This window comes from Microcebus murinus, chromosome 13 (assembly GCF_040939455.1).
Source record: "Microcebus murinus isolate Inina chromosome 13, M.murinus_Inina_mat1.0, whole genome shotgun sequence".
Lineage (NCBI taxonomy): Eukaryota > Metazoa > Chordata > Mammalia > Primates > Cheirogaleidae > Microcebus > Microcebus murinus.
In genome coordinates, this window is record NC_134116.1 from 17,435,526 (window position 1) to 17,460,924 (window position 25,399).

At 44.8% G+C, this 25,399-nt stretch overlaps 1 protein-coding gene across 7 annotated transcripts in view; it reads right to left on the bottom strand.

The window, feature by feature from the left end:
* Nucleotides 1-3,232, bottom strand: part of CLYBL (citramalyl-CoA lyase) — a 246,535-nt gene extending 243,303 nt beyond the window's left edge. For all 7 annotated transcript variants that reach the window (XM_076009307.1, XM_076009308.1, XM_020290261.2 and 4 more), the window contains exon 1: nt 3,148-3,232. In XM_076009307.1, coding sequence (XP_075865422.1) covers nt 3,148-3,212 — 65 coding nt within the window. In that variant the 5' untranslated portion in view covers nt 3,213-3,232. The remainder of the gene's footprint in view (nt 1-3,147) is intronic.
* Nucleotides 3,233-25,399: the final 22,167 nt, after the last annotated feature.

The following is a 25,399-nucleotide window of genomic DNA, read 5'->3' on the forward strand; positions in this document are numbered from 1 at the left end:
CTGATGAGGATGCAGAGCAAAAGCAATTCTCAAATTCATTGATAGTGAGAATGTGAAATGGTATAGCCATTTTATTAATTTTTTTCAAAGACAAGGTCTCACTCTATCACCCAGGCTAGAGTGCAGGGGCCTCATGATAGCTCACTGCAGCCCTGAACTCCTCCTCATTGCTTAAGCGATCCTCCTGCCTCAGCCTTCCAATTAGCTGGGACTATAGGCACAAGCCACCATGTCTGGCACAGCCACTTTAGAACACAGCTTGGTAGTTTCTTATAAAACTAAACACAATCTTACTACATGATTCAACAATCATACTCTTAGGTATTTACCTAATTGATTTAAAGACTTATGTCCATACAAAACCTGCACCTTTACAGCAGTTTTATTCATAATCAACAAAAACTGGAAGCAACCAAATGTACTTCAATAGGGATGGATAAACAAACTGTGGTACATCTACACAATAGAGTATTATTCAGCAGTAAAAAGAAATGAGTTGTCAAGCCACAAAAAGACATGGAGGAATGTTAAATGCATATTGCTAAGTGAAAGAACCCAGTCTGAAAAGACTCCTTACTGTATGATGCCAATTATATGACATTCTAGAAAAGGCAAAACTATAGGGATGGTAAAATGATCAGTGCATGCCAAGAGTTTAGGAGTAGCGGGGATGAATACACAGGTGAAGGACAGGGGATTTTTAGGAATTAAAACTATTCTGTATGATGTTGTGATACTATAATAGTAGATACATGACATTATTCATTTATCAAAACCCATAGAATTTTACAGCACCAAGAGTGAACTTTAAGATATGCAATGTAAAGAAATCATTTGGGAGGTAGGAGAATCCAGGAAAGAATACAGACTGTGATAAAACAATCTAATCATATTATGAATGTATGAAACAACCTCACTGAAGGAGATGAGAGAAAAAGCTACTAACCTAAGTAACTTTAGAAATGAGTGCAGCCTATAAAACTAAAGGGAAAGGAACTGCACAGAAGCACTGTATGCTAATTGATAAAGTTCTTTTCCATGGGGGTACAGGTTAACAATTCTGATACTGCTACATATGTATGTATGAATTGAACAATAAGGAAAAGGACGGCAGATGGTGGGAGCCAGGTTTCTCACTTGGAGTGAGTTATTTACAAACAAGCACAGGGAGGAGGATAGAATTATCTACTTGGTAATGGATTGGTTCAAGACATCAGTATAAACTCATGTTTAATTTAACATAGCTACAGATGGTTAAATATAGAAATATTTATAGATATGCACAAGGGTTAGTATTCACACATCTATTTCTTTGTTCTCTCAGCTGAGGAGTTATGCTCCCCTTCCTTGAGGCAGGGCATTTACATGAGACAAGACAGACAAGACAGGCAGGGAAGCAGCCAGGATAGCACTGAACAGAAGCAAATACTAGAGGGCCGAGGAGTCCAGAATGACCCCTGCCTATCCAGCAATGGTGCTGACACTCCAAAAACAAAAGAAAGAAGCCACCAAAAATAGCCCACTGGCCTGAAGCTGAAGCACAGCCCAACTGAGATATAAATTAAGGCATTGTTAAGCCGACTTTTCTAAATTGACATTTGGCTTCTTTACTTTTCCCATCCTGGTGTGTTCTGAAAACACCTGTGCAGATTTAACCCCTGGTAGGCTCCTTAAATCCCCATGGATGAAAGCGTGTAGGCATGTTGAGAGGGAACCAGCGTGCTAAGGGAGGTATAAAGCATCGTTACTTAAGCCCCAAGCATGTTGGAAGTGGGTGACTATGTGTGGTGTGTGGTCACTGGACCCACTGCTGAACAGGTCACAGGGACTGATCCCTTCACAGGTCAGAAAAGATACCTTCTGGACGGGATGGAGAACACTGCTTCAGTGATTCCTCTGATTCCAGAGGTGACCCCCTGAGCCAGGACCCTGTGCCAGGGGTGGTGGAGGTAAACAGAAAGGTGAGATGCATAAGACCAGTTGGTCTCCCATGGGACACAGGTAATTGAAGAAGCACAGAGCAAGAAGATGTAAACAGTTTGGGACCAGGAGCCATACACTTGGTTTTTGAACCAACTCTGCCACTACTGGTTATAGGGCTTTGAAAGTCACTTAAACTGAGCCTCAGCTTCCTCACCTTTATAAACATGAACACTGGACTTCTTCACATGGTGATCAGGGGAACTAAATGAAATGATGTACGTGTATGTACCTAGCAATGGGCAAGGGCTAGAAGGGTGGGGAACCTGCAGCCTTCGGGCCACATGTGGCCTTCTGGATCCTTGAGTGCAGCCTTTTGATGGAATCCAAATTTTACAGAACAAATCCTTTTAATACAGGGATTTGCTCTGTGAAGTTTGGATTCAGTCGAGGGGCCGCATTTGGTGATCCGGAGAGACCCATGTGACAATCTCTGAGGCCACAGGTTCCCCACCCCTACCAAGGTTCTCAATGTGTGGTCCAAGGCCACCTGGGGGGCCCTGAGACCCTTGGGGCGGTAAGCTCCGTCCTCCCTTTCCCAGCTAGTGTGTGCAAGAGCCCAGAATTTCTTTCAAATACTTTCTCCAAAGCAGCTGATGTGAGACTCCAGTTAACCGTTATCAAACAAGGAAATTTCCAAAAATTTAAAACCAGGCCACTCTTCTCCTTTTTTCCCCTGGAGAATTATGGTTATTTTTCGTTAAAAATGTCATTTGTGTTCCAATTGTAATGGATTTGTTATTTTTAAATGAGTAAATATTTTTAATATTTGTTTTAATTCCTAATACCATAAAAATAGATATAAGCAAAACCTTTTTGGGGTCCTCAATAATTCCTAAGCGTGTAAAGGGGTGCTGACACCACTCTGTTTGGGACGCGCTGTGCTGAGCGAACGAGTGGGAGGCGAGCCGCCTCTCAGGGGCGGGCAACGCGGTGGGGCGTGTGTACCCATTTTCCGGGTGGAGCAAGCGCCCTCCCACAGGGAGGCGCCGGCCGCGGGCGACCTTGGAAAGCGGTCGAGCCGGCGCGCGGAAGGCGCACGGTGCTCCAGGCCGGCCCGGTTCTCGCGAGGTCTCGGGGACGCCGCGCCCGACCCGCGAGGCTACTCCAGGCGCCGACCCGCCGCGAGCCGGGCCAGGCCGGCGGGGAATGGGGACCTGCACTCACGGCCTCAGCAGCGCGGCCGCCGCCGCCGCTCCGCGCGCCGCCCTCCTCAGCATACGTAGCGCCATCTTCCCGCCGCGCGCGCCCCGCCCCGTCCGGTTAGCCACGCCCACCCCCGCTTTGCCACGCCCCCACGTGGCCCTGCCTCGCCCCGCCCTCCCTGCTTGGAGCGCCGGCCCCGCCCCACGCGAGTCCGCCCTGGCCGGGTCTTCCAGGCCCAGGTCACCCGCCCCAGCCGCCCAGCGCTGTCCGCGCTCCGAGGACACTCCAGCCTGCTGTCATGCGGGGCAGAGCAGAGGATCCGAATGGTTAGCTCCTCTCTGAGCGGTTTCTCTGGTGACCGAATCCAGCTCTCCCTGAGCTCCTGAGTTTGTTTAGGCTGCTGTTGAGAGACTGTGTTTTTCCCAGCCAGAGAGGCCAAATCTTCTAGGGATTTTTCTATGCTGTTTTTTTGCTGTCAAAATACCTCCTAACAAAGTTTGTGAGCCTCAACGTGTGCATATCTTGGTTAACAATAATTCGTCTAGGAGTGATCCAAGAAAATGCAGGAAGAGTCCATTCTGGAACAAATATGCCTGGAACAGATCAGAACAGCTGTCCGCCCTTTTCTGGGCAGAGAAAGTCTTGCTGAAGAGACTGGCAGAGAGGCAGCTGTTTTCCCTCCTGCGGTCGTTCCACAGTGGTGAGAACGCCAAGGGATTGAAGCAGGGGCCGGGCCCTGCCTGGACGAACATCACCTGCCTTTGCTTCTCCTCCCTCCGTGATCCAACCCTGCCTCCACCTACCGCCCGGTACCTTACCCAGGCTACTCCTAACCATGTCTTCTCCTTCCTGCTCTGTCTGCATTTTTCTTTTTCACCTGTGACTTGTTCAGTTCATGCTCTGAATTTACACCTGAGAACATTTCTCAGAACCTTCTGGTGGAAGCTGAATTGTGCTTTGGTTTGCAAGGAGTGACAGTTTAAACAAAGAAAAACCTGTTCAGCCAGAGTGGGTTCCAAGATCTTTAGAAAAGTGCAGATGACTGAGAACATGGATGCTGAACTTTTGCTGGACAGAAGTGTTATTGTTATATCTGATGCCAACAGGAGCATTCGGAGTCCTTTGAACCGAAGGAGATTGGAATGACCTCAGAAGCCAAGTCTTTCTGAACTTTTGCCCTCCTCTTTCCTGCTCTTCTTTCTCCCTCTGAAGTGATTCATAGAAACCAGAATTCCTCTTCCCCAAAGCAAGCCATCTTCTTTCTCCCTTCTCTCTCTTGAAGACACTCATTTCAGAGGGGTCCTGCCCCATACCCAGGAGGAAGGAATGTTACACGGAGAGGCTAAGAAGAATCTGGACAGTCCTTGCTGGGTTTCTCACCATTAGATCATACCTGTTTGTTCAATCACATTTCTACACAGTTGTCTATCCTTCATCAAACCTAACCATTAAAACAGATAGTTTTCCCTGGGTCTTTGGGTCTTCAATTTTGATGCCTCCCCTGTCATGTAAAACTTTGATTAAACAATAAATTTGTTACCCTTTTCTCTTGTTAACCTATCTTTTGTTATAGGAGTGTCAGCGTGTGACCCTTATGATGGGTGAGCAAGTGTATTCCACCTTTCCGCCCCTACAGGTGCACAGAGTGGGAGTGGGGTTTATCACATGTTCCTCTACTTTGTGTATGTTGGAAAATATTCTTAATAAAAAGTTAAAGACAAAGGTCAGTTCAACTAATGCTTTGCATAGAAAGAACCAGAAGATGAATTTACCTATAGTTGATGGAGGTTAAGCCTCATGGGCCTGTTACTTGTACAGACCCCTTCCGAGTCCCCAGCAAAGTGTTCACAAGGCCATTTGTTTGGCAAAATGTACAAAAGTAATATACAACTATGACATACCAATGAAAAATACAAAAAATGTACAAAAGTAAGCTATTTTTAACTATAATTGGTTAAGATGCTTTCTCTGTCTACTCTGGCTTTCCCTCTCTGGGACTTTTGTTGTGTTGAGTGGTGTTGTAATGGCTGCAGGCATTTTTGAGGTCCAGCTAAAGGGAAGTTGAATGGGGTATCTCTGGTTTAGATTTTGTAGAATTTGTTTATGTTATTTGCAACCACTTCCAAGTCCTGGTTTAGGAATGGCTTCCAGGAATATGCCTGCTACCCACTGTGTTGACTCATCTGCCTAAAAGTGCAAGATCTATGGGCATAGCCCAATAAGAATGTGCCCCTAGGGGGCACATTCTTCTTGCACCAGAAGCCATGAAGTGGGGGAGAAACAAAGTTTGAAAAGTATGGAGTCAGAGACCATCTGTAGAAAACCCTTGTAGACATAAGATATGTAAAATTGTAATTGAACCAAACTGGGATCATTTGCTCATGCACAATGGAAAGCCAAGCATCGAGTTTTTGCAGAAGCATTGAGTTTATTGTCAAGCTGCTAAAACAAGACAACCTGAGTCAGACTCAAATCTGTCTCCTTGAGCTGGGTAGTTGGAGCAGGTTTTATAGTGAAAGGGTAATGAGGTGTGATCTGACTGGATCCTGCCAGAGGTAATGTCAGGGTCAATCTTATTGGGTCCTGGGTCCTGCCATGTGGTGTCCACTTCTTAATTCAGTCCCCACTCCTTGGTCCAAGCACTTAGGTTCTGCCTGTGATTTCATGCCTGGTTCATCTGGGCATGCTCTGGTTATGTTGATGTCAATGCTACCAAGAGCTCTTCTTTTTGTACTTGATAATTTTTGCCCCTTTAGGGACTGACCAGCACCTAGGTATCTGACCCCTGAGCAGTATGTTGAAATAGCAAACTAGGCTTTGTGCTTTCACAAGGCCGACAAGATTATATGTTATGGGACGTGCTAGAGGCCAGATGTTGCAAATGACCATTAAACTTTGCTAACTCTATGATCTTTGAGTTCCTTTCTTAGGAAACAGTTACTGTCTCTCAAGTTAACCTCAAGGAGCTAAAAATTTCCAGACCTTTGACCACAGATTCTATGACACCAAGACACTCCATCCATCATAGGCATTTGACATCTGAATTAGTTCACCTACTGATGCCATGACCTGTACCCACACACAGCTTGTGCACAATCCCTGCTGCAGCACATGAGCACATTCTCTGCCCCTCTATAAAAACCTCCATCCTCAGTTAGTTGGAGAGGTAGATTTGAGACTTATGTCACATTTCCAGGCTGACAACACCTGCAATAAAGCTCTTCTTCCCTGGCAATATTCATTGTCTCAGTGATTGGCTTTCTGTGCAGTGAGCAACTAGGCTCTGACTGATCTCCTTTGGTTCAATAACAATGTGACCTTCAACCTGGGGGTCCATGGCTACTGAAAAACTCACCACTTTGTTACATAAAAGTTAAACCAGATTGATCTGATGCAGTTTACAAAATCATAAACAGGGAATTTGGTTCTTATCTATGTCTGGTCAGCATGTAAGTTCCCTTCTATGAGGAATAAACTCCAATAGCATTGTGGTGGCTCACACAGTGTCAACTTAGCTCTGCTGGAACCACATCTCCCCACATTTCCTTGCCTATGTGGTTCCAGGTTGTTCACAGGAGACATTTGCTTGTGATCTGGAAGGTGGAGATGCAGCAGCCATGATGTCATGCAGCTTGGCATGGGTCACCAGGCACTGTGGCCATGTGAGCCACTGGGGGTCAGTGGGCTCACCCTGTTGGCATCAGGCAATCAGCATTAACTTCTTCCCTTTAGGTTTGTTTGCAGATCTTATTACATTCACATCTACCCATTTGTTTTCAACTCAAACCAACATCTGTTGACATGATTCCTAACCTTAGAAGGTATCTTAAAGAAATTCTGCCCCATGTGGCAACATGAATGAATCTTGAGACAATTATGCTGAGTGAAATAGCCAGACACCACAGGACAAATACCATATGATTCCACTTATATGAAGAACCTAGAGTAGTCACACTCATAGAGGCAGAAAGTAGAATGAGGTTTGCTAAGGGCTGGCAGGAGGTGGAATAGGAAACTAGTGTTTAATGGGGACAAAGTGTCAGTTTGGGATAACAAAAGTTCAAGAGATGGATGGTGGTGATGGTTGCACAACAATGTGAATGCATTAATGCCATTGAACTTAATAGTTAAAAATGGCTAAAATGATAAATTATATGTTATGTGTACTTTACCATGTAATGGAGAAGAGATTTCTTTTCTTTACCTATCTATCCCTAGGTTCATGGTTGGGACCCCTGTAATAAAAGACAGATTAATGAAAGAAAAGCATGCACATTTATTTAATATAAATTTTACCTGACATGGGAACCTTCACAAGAAAATGAAAACCCAAAGAAACAGGGAAACCTGTGTATTTTTTATGGTTAGGTTTGATGAATAGTGGATAGTCTGGAGAAAAACGATAGGAGGATAAAATGGTCTGATCTAAAGGTAAAAAACAGGGGGAATTTAGCAAGGCCTGTTTGCTCCATTTCTTCACTGCGTCTTCACAGACAATGTTGCTTTCCTCTAGGGACAGGGAGGGCACTTCTTGAATGAGAATCTTATAACCTGCTTCAGAAAAGAAGGGCAACAGGAAGGTCAGAGACACACTCCTGCTTCTGCAGTTTTCTCAAATGCCAAGGTGCTGTGTTTTGGGGGAAGCATGTCCTGAACCCTATCAACTACAATAAAAAAAAATTTTTTTTTCTAAAGAAGCTATCTGCCTAGTGAAAGAGGCAGACAGGTAAATGGGAAAAGGATAGGTTCTGCGTTTTGCTGGTGATACGGGGACCCGGGTACAGAAGTAGAAAGGATGCTGCAATCCCCTCTGCGTGAGAGGGGCAGGGAACTGGGGGCTTCACAGAGAAGGGGACAGCGACCTGGAACGTGGAGACTGAGTCGGTGAAAGTGTTTAGGGGAAGAGGAGAGCAGGCAGAGAACACAGCAGGGGCTCTGAGGGACAGTCCGGGGCCAGACTGCAAATGACCTGAATGCTCAAGTCTTAGCCAGTGTTGCTCTCAACAAATCAGGTCTCCTGAATGGAAGTGAGTTATGTTTTCACCACGTGATCTTGTAATTGTAATGAAACTTAACTCTCACTGTTAATCTTAGAACTATTTGGCTTTTGTATTTGGGCTCCACCCAAAAGGATATTGGATAAAAATATCTAAGCAATCCGTAGTTTACTGTAACATTTAACTTTCAAGTCGTGAAGAACAGGAACGATTAGGAAAATGAAGCCACATTATTCTTTCGTTATGAACACCAAAGGCTCTTTATCGGAATCCATTTTTTTTTTTCCTTCCTTTTGGTGTCTGGCCAATGTAGGTTATTTTCACCAAAGTTGAGTCTCAAAGGCTGAGCGGGGCCGGTGTCACTGATTTAAGACTTCAGAATACTGCACTTAGAAAGAGGCATATTAGAAGTTCTGTGGAATGATTTTTAAACAGTGTCACAGATAGAACTACACTCTGAGAACATCCATCCCTCCTGCTGCTATGATACAAAACCCTCCCAGCCTCACCTCCTGGCAGAGCTGCCTTTGATAACGGTGATGACTCTGTCTGGCCTCCTTGGGGAGAGAGGAGGGGACTGTCTCTCAAATTTAGGCCAAATGCAGAATAACTAACGACCACACTGTGGGTCTTCCAGGGTCGTACCTTCCTCTATAAACTGAGGCAGTTAGACTAGATGACCTCTAAATCCTTTGCTAATCTCAGCCGCCACAACTGTGCTGCAGCGCCCCCTACTGTCAGCAGGCCGATGGAGCCTTGCACCCCTTGGGGCTCTCCAGACCTCTCCTCCCCTGGCCCCCTCTTCTTTTTCCTGGAGAACACATTCAGTTCTAGTTACTAGATAATGCACTCGTGTATGATTGTTGGATGTCAGCCCCGTGAGAGGAGGGGTGTGGGCCTGTTTCGTTCAAGCACCTGGCACCTGACAGACACCTAAAACATATTTGTTGAATTCAAAGTGTTGAATCTTGCGGCATCTCCTGCCACATTTAGTCCTTCCGTAATTTCCCCTGTTATCACTTTGTATGTTGATCATTGTCCGTTCCCCAGTTGTTTCTTAATTCCCTAGCGTGGCTGACTGAATAATTGTCCCCAAAGATGTCCGCGTCCTACTCCCTGGAACCTGTGAATATGTTACTTTGTAGATGTGATTAAATTAAGGATCTTGAGATGGGGGGTTATCCAGGATTATCTGAGTGGGCCCGAAGTGATCACAGGTTCCTCACAAGCGGGAAGCGGGGAGAGTCCAGTCAGAGGGACAGATGTGTGACGCGGAAGCAGAGGTCAGAGTGAAAAAAGGCCCGAGCCAATGAAAGCAGGTGGCCTCCAGAAGCTGGAAAAGGCAAGAAAAGGGCTTGAGCCTCCAGAGAGAACACTGCCCTGGCAGCACCTTGGCTTTATCCTCGTGGGGGCTACTTCAGACTTCTGGCCTTCAGAACTGTAAATAGGAAAGTTATGTTGTGTTAAGCCACTAAGTTGGTGAGAATGTATTCGTAGGGACCAAGGGAAGGCTTTCCCTCCATCCTCTGAAGGTTCACTGAAAATGAACGGACAGCAGTCAGAGTACCAGGGGAAAAGGCATACAGATGTATTTAACGTGCATAAGCACATGTCACTGCCTGAAATTATACTCTAGGTTAATGTATTGCCTGCGGTTCCTGTTGTTTGTTTGTTTGTGGATTGGTACTTTCCATGAGGGTGGGAACTGAGTTGACTTTGTTTGCTGCTCTATTTTCAATGCCTAACATGATGTTCGTTGAATGAATGACTGAGAAGTTGACTAAGAAAATGCAAGAAATTGTTCAGCAGCACTTTGGCCTACGTCTCGGAAGAAATAAGGGATAGCGGTCCAAATGCAGGTTTAAATGATGAGATAAAAAGAAAAATCAATGCAGCAGTCCCAGGTGGTTAGTCGTAAGTGTGAGGGGGCAATTGCAAGGGAGACATGTAAGGGCAGCGGAGGCCCAGGAGTTGCGTCCAGCTTCAGAAATAATCCCTGGGCTCTCTCTCTGCAATTCAAGTATTGGGAAAATAAAAGAGGATATTGGCTTACTACAAGAATCTATTAAGAATTTTGGTTTTTAGCTTACAGAATCAGTGAGAGAGTACCTTGTCTTGCCACTACCAGGTAACCCTTTGAAAAATAAATAATCATAACATGGGAGAGAATGTGTGTGCGAGGTGATTCATTGCATCATTATTTGTCATAGCCAAATATTGGGAAAATATCTAAATGGCAACCACCATCCTTCATGCTGTCCCTGTAAATCTGACTACTGTAGGGACCTCATGTAAGTGGTGAATATTTATTCTTTTGTAACTGATTTATTGCATATGCACATTGCTTTTTTTTTTTTTTAGCAACAGGAGTCAAACTTGAATTCGTCTTGATAAACTAGACATTTGGAACTTTATATAATCTAATTGCTCTGAGCTGTTCTAATTCCTGCCCCTCATATTTACTTAGCATAATGTCTTCAAGGCTCATTCATATTTTCTTGTATTCATTTTATTTTAACTCTGAAAAGATAAAATAGTGCTGATGACAGGAATTACCTGTCGGGGGAGGTAGGAATAGAGTGAGAAAAGATAAGGGATAGGAAAGGTTTTCACCATATTCCTTTTTGCAATTTTTAAATTTTTGAGCCACTGAATTAACTTACTCAAAATGCTAAATTTTGAACAATTTGAACAATAAAGTGAAGATAAGAAAAGAGAAACTGCAGTCTCACTGTCCTAAAGGTGTGGGTCACTAACTAGACCTGACCCAGAGCCCCCCAGGCACCATCCTTGTATACAGAGGGTGATACATGTTTGCATCTTTGTGACTGCTGAGTTTTGTGTTGGTTGCACATCCCATACAAAATTAAAAACTCCTGAAGTCCAGCCTGTGTTTCACACAGAGCAGGGGCCCAGTGACTTGCCCCATTGACCGAAAGAACTGGCAGCCTCTGCGGAGGTGACGCTTAGTAAAATGTGTAATGTTGAACCATATAACGACGGCTGTTTGGTTAAGACCCTCTGGCTTGTGTGGAATTATCTTTAATGCACCAGACAAGAAGATTGTTAACCAGCCTTATTACCAACAATTTCCTATTACCACGGTAGGGCAGGCAGATGATTTGAGGATTATCCAAACGCTGACAAATCCCCTGGGCCCTGACAATCTCATTTAGAAAAGAATCAAATCTGTTTATTGCTGATAATAGATGGCAGGCCCGCAGGTTTGCTTGTAAGGCATATGCACATCGCTTTTTTTTTTTTTTTTTTTAGCAACAGGAGTCAAACTTGAATTCGTCCTGATAAACTAGACATTTGGAACTTTATATAATCTAATTGCTCTGAGCTGTTCCTTAATCCCCATTTGCTAACCCTCTGCACTGCTACCCACAACGGCATAAACTTCCTCCATCCGATTGCAAACTGGTCCATCCAACAAAGGAGCCTCATAATTGTTCATATGCCTGAGATTCTCTAATGTACTCGTCCTTGTTTTGTTTTTCTAAGAACCATCTAAATAAAAGAGCAAAGCAAATCTTAAACTTGTCGCTGTTGTAAGGCAAACTCTCTGGAGTCAAAGTCCATGTCTGCATTCATTTATGTTCACAGCAACAGGTACAGTGGGAAACACACTGTGTTTATTTTTTAAAGTAAACACATGGAACCATGTCTGCTCATTTCTGCTTGCCAATATAATCTCACTGTGATGATGATATGTAGCTCTCCAGAAAGATGCTTTGAAAACAAAACAGGATAGAGCACATGGTCCCCACATCTTTTGCCTGAGTCACTATAGTCCTTAAAAGATAAATGACCCCAGTCCCTGACTTTTCCTATATGTAAGAAAATGTCGAATGGGATTAGTGATGATACCTCTATTGTCTATAACCAGAAGTACCCTTACACCCAAACCTTGATGTCATTCTGCTTTACTATAACTTCTGAGCAAGTTTGATGTGGTTTTGTACATACTGAACCTCCAACCCCTGTATATAAGCAGTGGGCTGTCATACTGTGCAGAGCAGTCTGATAGCACCTCTCTGAAGGGCTGCTCCTGGGCTGTAGGCCTCGGTCTATAGTCCTCAGTAAGACTTCTAAATAAAACTAACTTTCATTCTTTAGAAGCTTGACTTTTTTTTCTTTAGTCAACAATACAATATGTTCTCAAAAATGTTTATGGGATTGCCTTGTTCATAAACTATCATAATCGCTCCAGTGAAATGTTTTCAGATATCTGAATTTTGGGAGACAACATTTGGAAAACAGAATAACAATTAATTTAAATTAGATATGTAATTCCTTTTGATTTATAAAAAACAAAATGCCATATGTTAAATTCAAAACCTATGCATATCTATCCATAATATTGCAATGAATGTGATTTGGAAAGTATCTACACAAGAAAAAATTTCTAAGCATAAGTTAATGTCTCCCTTAGCAGGATCCACCTGACCCTGAAAGGTCTTTTGACCACTTCCATATGTAAGTTGCAGATGAAATTCAATACAGAAGCCCCAGACTCAGGTAACTCTAGGTGCCTATACTGCTCCCACTCCTCTGGGGCCCATTAGTACTAGCGTAAGGAGGAAGGCCAGTTATTGGCATCTAAGCTTACATCCTTTTTCATCTCTTCCTTCTTGGTTCTAATTTTCCACCAAGTGAAACAATATCACTAGCCATATGATTTCCAGCATTCAAACAAAGTCCCCAATGGAGGTTTTGTTACTAGCTTCCTTAGAATTAGAAAAGTTTTAGAATTCGTCAGGTGAAAATGGCAAACTGTTAAGCATTTCTTTCCCCCTTTTAAAAAAATCCCATTTAGTATTACATAGATAATAATATATTTTTATTATAGACAAATTGAAACATGCAAAAATAAGTAAGTAGGGGCATGGGTAGAAAGCTAACACCTGCTATGGTTTGATTGTCCCCTCCAAAACTCATGTTGGAATTTAATTGCCATTGTATTAAGAGGTGGGAACTTGAAGAGGTGATAGATTAATGCCACTATTCTGGGAATGGGCTCCTGATAGATGATGAAGTCCAGCCCCATTCCCTTTGTGTTACGCACTCACTCATCTTCTGCCATGTTATGTTGCAGCTCTAAGTCCCTTGCCAGAAGCCAGAGCTGTGCTCTTGGACTTCTCAGCCTCCAGAACTGTGAGACATAGATTTCTTTTCTTTTAAATTGCCCAGTCTGTGGAATCTGTTATAGAAACAGAAAATGGACTAAGACACACCTGAAGGTAACTATTACTATAGTGATACCTTTATTTTAGACATGTCTTAGGTATTTTTAATGCATATGTGCATATCTCTCTAGATAGATGACAGATAGACAGAAAACACACACATGTATAGTCCTTAACAAAAATAACATCACAAATATATACTTTTTTGAAACTTATTTTTCTCCCTACAATAAACCACTGAAACATATATTTTAGGTAATATTGTAAAACCCCAATACACATGAGGATATTCAGATTTTTGTGGTAAAGAAAAGAAACAAAATACATATGTAAAAATACTAAAGACAAATCCAGAGAAAGTGCCCATGTAAGCTGAGAAAATAAGTTCAGAGTATTATGAAGTTACTTTCCTTTAACTCAAACTTTTTTACTCTGGTAAACTTTGAAAAATATGTTACACCATAAATTCTTCATAAGAATATAGCTGGGAAATTTCTCCTACTGCCATGCAGTCTTAAGCTTAAAGTTTGCAAAATCTAGTTTTTGCTTCTTCTTTTTCTTCTTCTCCTTCTGTTAAAAAAGCCTTTTAATTTAACTTATTGACCCCAGTATTTTTGCTACATCCATTGCTAGGATCAAATCATTATACTTTTCAAAAGCGTTCCTTTAACCTGAGGTCAAACGAATGTGAAATATGAGGAAGTTATAAAAAGACTGAAATCTAGAACACCCATAACCCTGATGTACTTTATCCAAATTTTTATAACTTTGAAGTGCACTGAATACAGAAAGAATGCAGAGCTTTTATTTTTCCAGCCAGAGAAACCACACACAAAAAAAGAATAAAAAAGTATTTCTTTCTCATTTCTGTAGTCAACCTCTCAATCCAAAAAAAGGAAGTGGGGGAGGATCCAAGTCAAGCCAACAAAAATAAACTGCTGCCATTGTTTACTGAGAAAATAATTCCTGGAGATATTTTCCCCCAAAGAGCCAAAAAAAAAAAAAAAAAAAAAATCACAAAGAAATCCCTGGCTCAGTTTATTTCCTAGAGGAGAAATTGTTTAACATTTGTTTATTTTGTAAAAAATACCAATAACAAATGGGCCCAGAAAATTCCTCCTCCTCTTTGTGTTGTGGGAAAGCAGGAGTCAGGGGAGGCTGGGCCGGCAGTTGGAATAGTTTGCTGTCTGGAATTGCCAATCTTGTCCGACTTCTGTAGGATTCTCAACGTCCATGAACTGTGTGCCATATGAATAACTCAAAGTCCCAAAGTGAGAGGTTGGGTTGGATGCATGGGGTGAGACCAGACAATAGAGAACTTTGAGGTCCAGGCGGTGAAGTTTAGACTCGACTCTCTCTCTGTGTGGTGGATTGAGTTGATGATGCCAATTCTTCCCTCTTTGCTGCATCCACACCTTTTATCGTAGGCTCAGTGTGGGTTGAGTATACCTCCTTGTCCCTTGCCTTTGAGCTTGGCCAGTGACTGTGTGTCAGCTCCAACCGTAGGCCTTGCCCTGCTGTGTTGCTGCCATCGCTATGGGAAGAGCATGTCCTAGCAAAGCCCATTGGGGCAAGGAGATAGCCTCACTGTGAAGCAGAACTGCCAGCTGCCCACTTGCAGCAGAGCCTGCCACCCAGCCCAGCCAGATTGGCCGAACCTCAGCAGACACATGAATGCATCGGCAATAATGAATATCAACAGTGTTGAGAAATTGAGTTTTGGAACACTCCGTGTGCTGCACTGTGCAGTAATACAAATTGATACATACTTTTAAGCAAAAAGAATCATTAAAAAAATACTGTATGAGCTGGGCATGGTGGCTCACACCTGTAATCCCAGCACTCTGGGAGGCCAAGGCAGGAGGATCGCTTGAGCTCAGGAGTTCAAAACCAGCCTGAGCAAGAGCAAGACCCCGTCTCTACAAAAAAAAAAAAAAAATAGAAAAATTAGCCAGACATGGTGGTGTGTGCCTGTAGTCCCAGCTATTAAGGAAGCTGAGGAAGGAGGATCTCTTGAGCCCAGGAGTTTGAGGTTGCAGTGAGCTATGATGATGCCACTGCACTCTAGCTGGGATGACAGAGCAAGATCCTATCTCAAAAAAAAAAAAAAAAAATATATATATATATATATATATATATAGTATGGAGTTTAATGTGTGGCTGCATATAGGATAGACTGAGGTGGGGGGCAGATTGTGCAGTGGTCGAGATGTCAGGCGATGAGCCCATGAACAAGTGCAGACACTGTGGAGGTGAGAAGGAACAGGAAGAGTAAGAACAACAAAGGACTAGCTGCAAGGATGAGAGAAAAACCTGAGTCAATGGAAGATGATGCCAAATTTTCACACTTGAGAGACCAAGAAAATGGTGATAACTTCTGGAGATGTTAAAATTTGTACACCATTTTAGGAAAAATACTGAGCTTACTCAGGACATGGTGGGTTTGAAGTGGCAGCATATAATCGGATGGTGGTATGGCACAGTGGAGAGAGCACTGGCTGCTGGTTATGGCTTGGCCTCTTGCAAGGTGTGGGGCTTTTCCAAATAACTTCAACTCTCTGAGCCTCAGTGTCCTCCCCTGGAATGACTGTTGGGGGTGACGACTGTACAGGTGGACCTCATTAGGTGTTTGGTCAGCTCAGCATCTCTGCCTTTGAGAATGGTCCTCCACTGGCTGGTGGGACTGTCATTCACATGACCACCTCCTCTGCCACCATGAGGGATGCCGGCATGGGCACAGGACCCAACCAGGCAATCAGAGTGTGTGTGTTGGGGATGATATGAATATTTGGGGAGGAAGGGGTCTCTTCTGATATCAAGAGCAGTAAGAACACTGCATGCCCGGTACCAGTCCGTGGTCTGTTAGGAAATGGGACACGCATCACTGCCTGAGCTCCACGCCACCACCACCCCACGACACCCCATCCCCTATCCATGGAAAAATTGTCTTCCATGAAACCGATCCCTGGTGCCAATAAGGTTGGGGACAGCTGATCTAGGCTGCTTTGGGGAGACAGGTTGCCTGGGAATGAAGCTCACACAGAGAAAAGCAAAGACATGAGATGGAGAAAAAGAGAAAACAAGAGAGAGTCTCTTATTGATATTATTTGAGCCCTTAGATTGAACAGTGACAATCACTGGACTTTTCAGCTCCATGAACTAATATGCATATATTTTTAAGTTAAGGTAGTCTGTGTTGGGTTTTGGCTCTTAAAACCAAGAGTCCTAATTCAGCAGGTATTCAAGAAACTGTAGCTAAACAACATCCAGTGGGGAATGGCCCACTTATAGCACACCTGACTTTATATTCCCTTCTGCTTTCTATAAATGGCTTAAAGCCAAATGGCAGCGGAACGGGCACGGAGACGTCTGCAGCATTGGAATAGATGTGGGTTCATGGGACTTGGAAAGAGAGATTCATAAAGCAAAAATATAAAACCAATAGGAAAAAATGTCCAATAACTTTGTCATCTTGAGGTTGGAGAGAATTTCTTGCATACATTCTAAAGGCGTAAGCTACGAGGCAAAAATTTGACAGATTTGCACGTATCAAAGTTAAGTTGTTCTGGCCAACAAAGGACACCATAGACAGAGTGGGAGAAGAGGGCCGTATGTCAAAATCCAATAAGGAATTCTGTCTAGAACAGAGACCAGCAAACCATGTCCCATGGGCCAAGCCAGCTTTGCCATCTGTATTTGTGAGCAAAACCAAAGTTCAATTGGATCACAGTCCCACCCATTCATTCCGTATTGTCTATGGCTGTTTTCATGCTACAGAGCTGAGTTGGTACAGCAGAAAATATCTGGTGTGCGAGACCTAAAATATCTACCATCTGGGCCTTTACAGGAAAGGCTTATCAGTACCTTATCTAGACTATACAAGGAAACCCCAGAATACAAGGAAAATGTCTGCAGCCCAGTAGAAAAATGGGCCAAGGATATAAAAAGAAAAATATGAAGAAATGTTCAACCTCACTATTAGTAAGAGAAATGCAAATTACATAAAACAATGAAATACCAGCTTACACCCATGATGCAGGAAAAACTAGAAAGCCAGATGATAGCAATTGTTAACAAGGTTGTAGGGAAATGGATATTATTATGCTCTATAGGTGGGAGTGCAGACCCATAGTCTCCTGGAGAACAGCCTAGAAGATCTCAGTAAAATTCATGTGTGTTACCCCATGACCCAGCAAGCCCAACCCTGGGTATAACGCTGAGAAACTTATGCCCAGGTCTGTAAGAGAACGTGAACAAGGGTGCTCATCCCGGCAGTCTGTGGCAGCCCGCTGTTGTGCCAGCCCAGCAAGGTGAGGTGGAGGAAAGGATGAGTAAAGCATCGCTGGTGCTAATGGACAGGGGCCGGCAGCAGTTAGCAACGAACTACAGCTGTACATACAGCCGTGCGGGTAGACCTAAAACATACAGTGGAAGAGACAAGACAGAGACAGAATGAGAACCATGGCCCCACACTATGTGCGTGTGTCTATGTATCTATCTATACACACAGATACACACATCATATAATCACAAGACAATTCTACGTGCTTTTCAAAATTCTGTACGTGTCCAAGAACATACACCAAAGACATTACAGGGGATGGTGATAGAGTGGAAATGGGAGCGGGGCTTAGAAATGAAGAGAAAATTAAAGTAAAAAGAAGAGAAGGGCCTCACATACACAGATGATAATGGAATGAGCTAAAATGGTGTGAACCTGAGCTCCACACGTGTGGCTGTGAGCCAGAGGATCAGAGGAAGTGGCAGTGGCTTCCAGACTAGAATTGAACTTGGGCAAATAGATGGGGCCAGAGATGAAGATCTGAGAGCTCTCTGCAGAGCGCTGCCACTGCAGCCCCACGTGAGTGCGCGTTCACAGGCACGTGTTAGCTTGCCTGGCTCTTCCATCGCAGGGGGTCCCCTTTGCACCCGTTTTATGGCCTCTGAGCTCCAGATCACCTTTCCTTGCCCTGCTACGTGACACTGGAGCTGGATCCAGTAAACGAGCCTCCTTTGCCACCTCCCGCAGTGTTAGGCTTTGTCAGGAGCAGGCCCTGGAGAGCCCCTGCAGGTGGCGGCTTTCTCCCTGGTCCGGGTGTTTTTCCTCTTGATGCCTCAGCACAGCAGCCAGTGAGAGACCCAGGGACAAAAAACCCTCCAGGAAGTTTGATCATCACCCAGAGGGTGGTCTTCGGAGAGTTTCACCAGCACCCAGTGGGTGGTTTTCCGCTTGCCAGCGTGGCCTGCAGCGAACTCCTGCCCCAGCTGTGGCCACTTCACTCAATCAGTGCGTCCTTCCTCGAGGCCTTGGAGGCACCATCTTCCACGTTTGTCTTCCTGGAGAGTTTGGCCTCAGCCCTACAGGTGGCTGTTTCTCCCTACGTCTGCTATTCCTGTATTGTGCTTTGTTTTGGTTTTAATCGAAGGTCCCTTACTGGTCCTGCTCCCATGAGTGGCCGTGACCAGGGGTAAAGGGAGAGGGACCAGCGTCGTGGGGAGGGCTCATCTTCACAACACTCCATTTACACACACAACCGAACAGACATAGAGTCACTGTTGCACTTAGAAGTTGGCAGCATGGGATGGGGAGGAACAGGGGGAATTGGGGTGTCTCTGGAAAAAACACCATCTCCCCCAAACTGGGGTGCCTGGTGAGAACTTGGTCTGCTTCAATCCAAGAGGAATCAAAAGATCAAAAGCGGTTTGGGGGCCAGGCACAGTGGCACACGTCGGTAATTCTAGCACTCTGGGAGGCCAAGGCAAGAAGATCGCTCAAGGTCAGGAGTTCAAAACCAGCCTGAGAAAGAGCAAGATCCCTGTCTCTACTAAAAATAGAAAGAAATTAATTGGCCAACTAAAAATATATAGAAAAAATTAGCCAGGCATGGTGGCGCATGCCTGTAGTCCTGTAGGGCAGAGGAATTTGTAGGATAGAGGAAGGGCAGAGGAATTCTTCCAATTGTCGGGAATTTACTTGGGTGGGGCAATGAGCTAACGGCAAACCTTTGCTTCTGGTCATTGCTTGCTTGCTACACCGCTGTAAGGGGAATTATGGGATGAGGTCATTGAAGCACCGGCAACTGGCCCATCAGGCAATAGAGGGCAACCAACCCGCCAATTATTTCAAAAGGCAATAGTGAGCAACCAATCATTTTAAAGGTCAACGCATGATCCATGCGTAGTCTGCTTGTGCGCAGCTTGTGCACCATGGGGATAAAAGGCATGCTGTTGTTCCGGTTGGGGTCCTTGCCTGTGAGAGTGGCCACTGCGTTGGTGCTCTGGGGCTTGGACCCTGGCTAGCCAGAAAATAAACCTCCTCTTGTGTGATTGCATCCTCGATGTCTCTGCTTTTCTGTCCGGTGGGGCTGTGGAAGGTCGGTCCCTAACAGTCCCAGCTACGTGGGAGGCTAAAGCAGGAGGATCACTTCAGCCCAGGAGTTTGAGGTTGCTTTGAGCTAGGCTGACGCCATGGCTCTCTAGCCCAAGCAACAGAATGAGACTCTGTCTCCAAAAAAAAACCAACAAAAAAACCCAGTTCAGGAAGGCCAGACAGTGGGGATGGAGGGAAGAGGAAGGTCCAGGGTGGGGACCCTGTTTGGCAACTGTGTGAAGGGGTTGCCCTCTCCACTGGGATCCCCCAGCCCCTTCAGTCTGGGAGGAAAGGGCAGCTGCATTCCCCCAGCCAAGTCTGGGGCTGCCAAATGCTCCTCGGGGGAATGACGGCAGCTTCACTGCCAGGGCATGGCGGTCCTGCACCTCCTCTTAGCGGTTTGCTTGTGAATCATGCTTGAGCCTCATCAGCTTCTCCTTGATGAAGTCCTTAGAGCTGGCAGAGGTCATTTTGCTCTTAAGGGGTACAGACTCAGGGGCCCAAAAGGTAAACAGCAGGTCCCCCTCCTTGCTGTCCTTGGTCTCATAGATTAGTCACAGAGGGTGACTTTGTCTGGCAACATCTTAACAAAGGTGGCATAGGGTCATCCACAGTCTGGCCCACGCTGCCCACCAGGATCTCTGCACCCTCTCCAGGATGATGTTCTTGTCCCCACTCAGGCAGAACAGCCCATCTTCTCCCACTTCTTCACCTCCTCTGACATCAACCATTTGTACACCTTTGTGTCATCAGACACCTCGTTGCCATCAGAGACAGCTGTACTGGAAGCCACGTTTCTGGATGTGAAAGGGAAACGTGAGCCACGGCAGCTGCCACTGGATCCTCTATTCCTCTATTTTTAAGGTTGTCTTTGCTCCTCTTAGTAGTTGTGATAGTTCATTTTATGTGTCAACTTCACTGTGACAGGGTGCCCGGATATTTGGCCAAAAGTTTTTCTGGTGTGTTTGTGACGGTGCTTCTGGGTGAGATTAATATGTGAATGGGAAGACTGAGATCAGATCACCCTCCCTAATGTGGGTGGGCCTCTTCCAATCAGCTGGGGGCCTGAATAAAACAAAAAGGCCGACCCTCCCCCAATTAAGGAGGAATTCTTCCTGCCTTCAGACTCAAACGGAAACATCAAAACATCTGTCTCAGGGGAGGGGAAAAAAAAAAAAAAAAAGAAAAAAAACATCTGTCTGGGCCTGGGCGCGGTGGCTCACGCCTGTAATCCTAGCACTCTGGGAGGCTGAGGCAGGCAGATTGTTCGAGGTCAGGAGTTCGAAACCAGCCTGAGCAAGAGTGAGATTCCCGTCTCTACTATAAATAGAAAGAAATTAATTGGCCAACTAATAAATATAGAAAAAATTAGCCGGGCATGGTGGCGCATGCCTGTAGTCCCAGCCACTCAGGAGCCTGAGGCAGTAGGATCGCTTGAGCCCAGGAGTTTGAGGTTGCTGTGAGCTAGGCTGACGCCACGGCACTCACTCTAGCCTGGGCAACAAAGGGAGACTCTGTCTCAGAAAGAAAAAAACATCTGTCTGCTCTTCCTGGGTCTTGAGCCTGCTAGCCTGCAGACTGGAACTATACCGCCACATCTATCACCAGACTGGGACTTGCCAGGCTCTATAATCTCATGAGCCAATTTCTTGTAATACATCTCTTTCTAATCTACATATAATACATAATGTTATTATGTAATAATATTACATTACACAGATAACCCTTCATAAATATATGGTTACACGTAATATATAGATATATCCTATTGGTTCTGGTGTTCTGGAGAACCCAAACTAACACAGTGGCTAATTCTCTTTTCACTAATTGAATAACTCTTTTTTTCTTTCACTTTTTTTTCTTTTTTTTTAAATTTCAGCATATTATGGGGGTACAAATGTTAAGGTTACGTATATTGCCCATGCCCCCTCTCCCACCTAGAGTCAGAGCTTCAAGCATGACCATTCCCCAGATGATACATATCTCACTCATTGTGTTTGTATATACCCATCCCCTCCTCCCCTCTCCCACCTGCCCGACACCCGATAAATGTTATTCCTATATGTCCACTTAGGTGTTGATCCATTAATACCAATTTGCTGGTGAGTACACGTGGTGCTTGGTTTTCCATTCTTGAGATGCTTCACTTAGTAGAATGGGTTCCAGCTCTGTCCAGGATAATACAAGAGGTGCTATATCACCATTGTTTCTTGAAGCTGAATAGTACTCCATGGTATACATATACCACATTTTATTAATCCACTCATGTATTGATGGGCACCTGGGTTGTTTTCACACCTTTGCAACTGTGAATTGTGCTGCTATAAACATTCGAGTGCAGGTGTCTTTTTCATAAAGTGTCTTTTGTTCTTTTGGGTAGATGCCCAGTAGTGGGATTGCTGGATCAAATGGTAGATCTACTTGTATCACTCTAAGGTATCTCCATAGTGCTTTCCACAGAGGATGATCCAGTTTGCAGTCCCACCAGCAGTGTAGGAGTGTTCCTATCTCTCTGCATCCACGCCAACATTTATTGTTTGGGGACTTTTTGATAAAGGCCATTCTTACTGTTTAATAACTCTTTATAGTAAATTTTCCCTGTTGAAATTGCTGGTGTGGTTTCTTCTCCTGACTGGGCCTGACTGCCACACCATCTTCACAGTCAAACAACAAACAACAGCACAAAACAAACCTTCCGTCTCTTTCTTACCCTTCACAGCTGACACCCATTGACTCCCTTGTCTCATCTTCTCAGCTCACTGCAGCAATATGAAGATAGCTCAAAGCGATACAAGTAGATCTACAATTTGATCCAGAAATTCCACTACTGGACATCTACCCAAAAGATCAAAAGTCACTTTATGAAAAAGACACCTGCACTCGAATGTTTATAGCAGCACAATTCACAATTGCAAAGGTGTGGAAACAACCCAGGTGCCCATCAATACATGAGTGGATTAATAAAATGTGGTATATGTATACCATGGAGTACTCAGCTTCAAGAAACAATGGTGATATAGCACCTCTTGTATTATCCTGGATAGAGCTGGAACCCATTCTACTAAGTGAAGCATCTCAAGAATGGAAAAACAAGCACCACATGTACTCACCAGCAAATTGGTATTAATGGATCAACACCTAAGTGGACATATAGGAGTAACATTTATCGGGTGTCAGGCGGGTGGGAGAGGGGAGGAGGGGATGGGTATATACAAACATGAGTGAGATGTGCAGCGTTTGAGGGATGGTCACGCTTGAAGCTCTGACTCAAGAGGGGAGGGGGGCATGGGCAATATTCGTAACCTTAACACTTGTACCCCCATAATATGCTGAAATAAAAAAAAAGAAAGAATACAGTAATTTATGTAAAGTATCAAAGCCTAGAGCCTGGCAAATAGTAGGTGCTCAATAAAGGTTAGCTGCTGTGTTCTCCTGAGGACCCTGGTCCACCGCTTAGCAGGTGTCGGTGACGCTGGGCTCCCTCTTCTCCCTCTCTCGACTCACTTTCCTGAGCAACCTGCGCACACGTGAGGCTTCAACGGCCGCCTACTGACACAGGCACGACTCTCCTATACGGTCCTCCTAGACCTCGCCTCTAACCCAGACTGGGGTCTAACGTCACCTGAGCACCTATCATACCACAGAACCCCCTTGTGAACCATGCAGCCTTCAGGGGTTCCTTGCCTGTGTCTCCGTGTATTTCGGCCACAGCGGACCGCACTGGGGACTGGCGCGGGGTCAGGAGTCCCCGTCTTAGGCCACGGCACAAGGCTCCGCCCACAAGGGGGCTGTGCAGACGCAGGACGAGGAAGACCCGCTCAGATCCTCTCTGTGAATGTGACAGGGAGGGGGGAACTCGGTATTGGCAGCCAGAGCTGAAAGAACGCAAGAAAATCCATTACGTAGCTCCCTCGTGGCAGTGAGACCTAGGGGTAAGCGTAGCAGTGATGAGAAGCTCTGTGACACGCGTGCTGCAGTCCTAGAGCCAGCAGCAAGGGACACCTGATATTGGACCGCGGGAGTTCCTGGGAGTTCCTGCTTGCCATGGAGCACTTTCCAAGATGCCATGGAGCCTAGATGTTGAGATAATTTCCTGTCTTTTTACTTTTCATTGCTTCTCTTCTCTTTCATAGGAAAAAAAATATATATATACACACACACACACACACACACATATATATATATATATATAAAATATACATTTTCCTAGCTAGGCCTGGTGGCTCACGCCTGTAATCCTCACACTCTGGGAGGCCGAGGTGGGAGGATTGTTTGAGCTCAGGAGTTCGAGACCAGCCTGAGCAAGAGTGAGATCTGTCTCTACTGAAAACAGAAAAATTAGCTGGGTGTGGTGGTGCACTCCTGTAGTTCCAGCTACTGGGGAGGCTGAGGCAGAAGAATCACTTGGGCCCAGGAGTTTGAGGTTGCAGTGAGCTACAATGATGTCACTGCACTTTACCTGGGGTGACAGAGTGAGACCCTGTCTCAAAAAAAAAAAAGAAGAAAGTAAAATTATACATTTTTTCCTGCAGTAAAACATGCTCATGCCCATCGTTTCTCTGCAATAAACGCTGTCATCTGGAAAAGCTGAAAGAGTCTTTGCTCCTTACAACCTGAGAGAGCTTAACCAACACACCTTTGGAGCTTCAGATCCATCTAGATTCATCCACCAAACTGACTATAGCTAGGTGACTAAAGATATCCTTTTCTGGATGAATAAATGAATGCACGAATGCATGAATGTGTGCATACACACATAAAAGCGGGGATTAAAGGGGGAATGAGCCAGGACGGGGCATAGTGAAGAAGCAGATGGAAAGGCAGGGAAGAATTAAGACAGTGCTCAAGCACAGTGGCACGCATTTGTAGGCCCAGCTCCTCAGGAGGCTGAGGCAGGAGGATCACTTGAGCCTAGGAGTTGGAGGCTGCAGTGAGCCGTGACTGTGCCAGTGCATTCCAGCCTGGGCAACAGAGCGAGATCCTGTCTCTTAAGTTAATAAGAGGAATTAAGACAGTGCATTGCTGCAGATGGCAATAGATTCAAGCGTTGGTTCTCAAACAATAGAGGGCATCAGAATTATCTCAATGGCTTCTTAAAACCCAGATTGCTGGGCCCCACCTGTGAGCTTCTGACTCAGTAGGTCTGGTTTGGGCCTGAGAATCTGCATTTCTAACAAGTTCTCAGGTGAAGCTGACACTGCTGGTCTGGGAAGCCCACTGAGAGCTGTCAGTGTTTCAAAGAGAAATGAATGTCTAAGAAAACCAAATACCTCACAGGCCTGGCAGGAAGTAACGAACGGATTGAGAGGATTTCTATGTTGTCAGTCCAGAGAGTGACTTCCAGAGGATAGCAGGTTTTGCTGTTTCCTGCCTCCTGAAAAAATACCAAAATAGGTATTCCTGTCCCATTGTCGAACTTGGCAGGTAGGGAGGGTGAGTCCTCTTCATTCAAGCTGTTGTCACATTGTCCCCAGCACCGGGCCTGACTAGGAGGACAGTCTGTGCTGGTTAATGGGTCATTCAGCGTCTGTCTTCCTCAGAATCCTGCACTTTCAGCTACAACCCACCTCAGGTCAAAGGTGTCCGGTGCAATAGAGGCATGTGTGCTTGCAATCCGAATTTCAATAGAGCAGAAACTAAAAATAATCGAAATCGCTTTGAAAGGAGGTGGAGAGAGTTATGTCCTGAGCACAGCTATTCTTTGCCAGTCATCT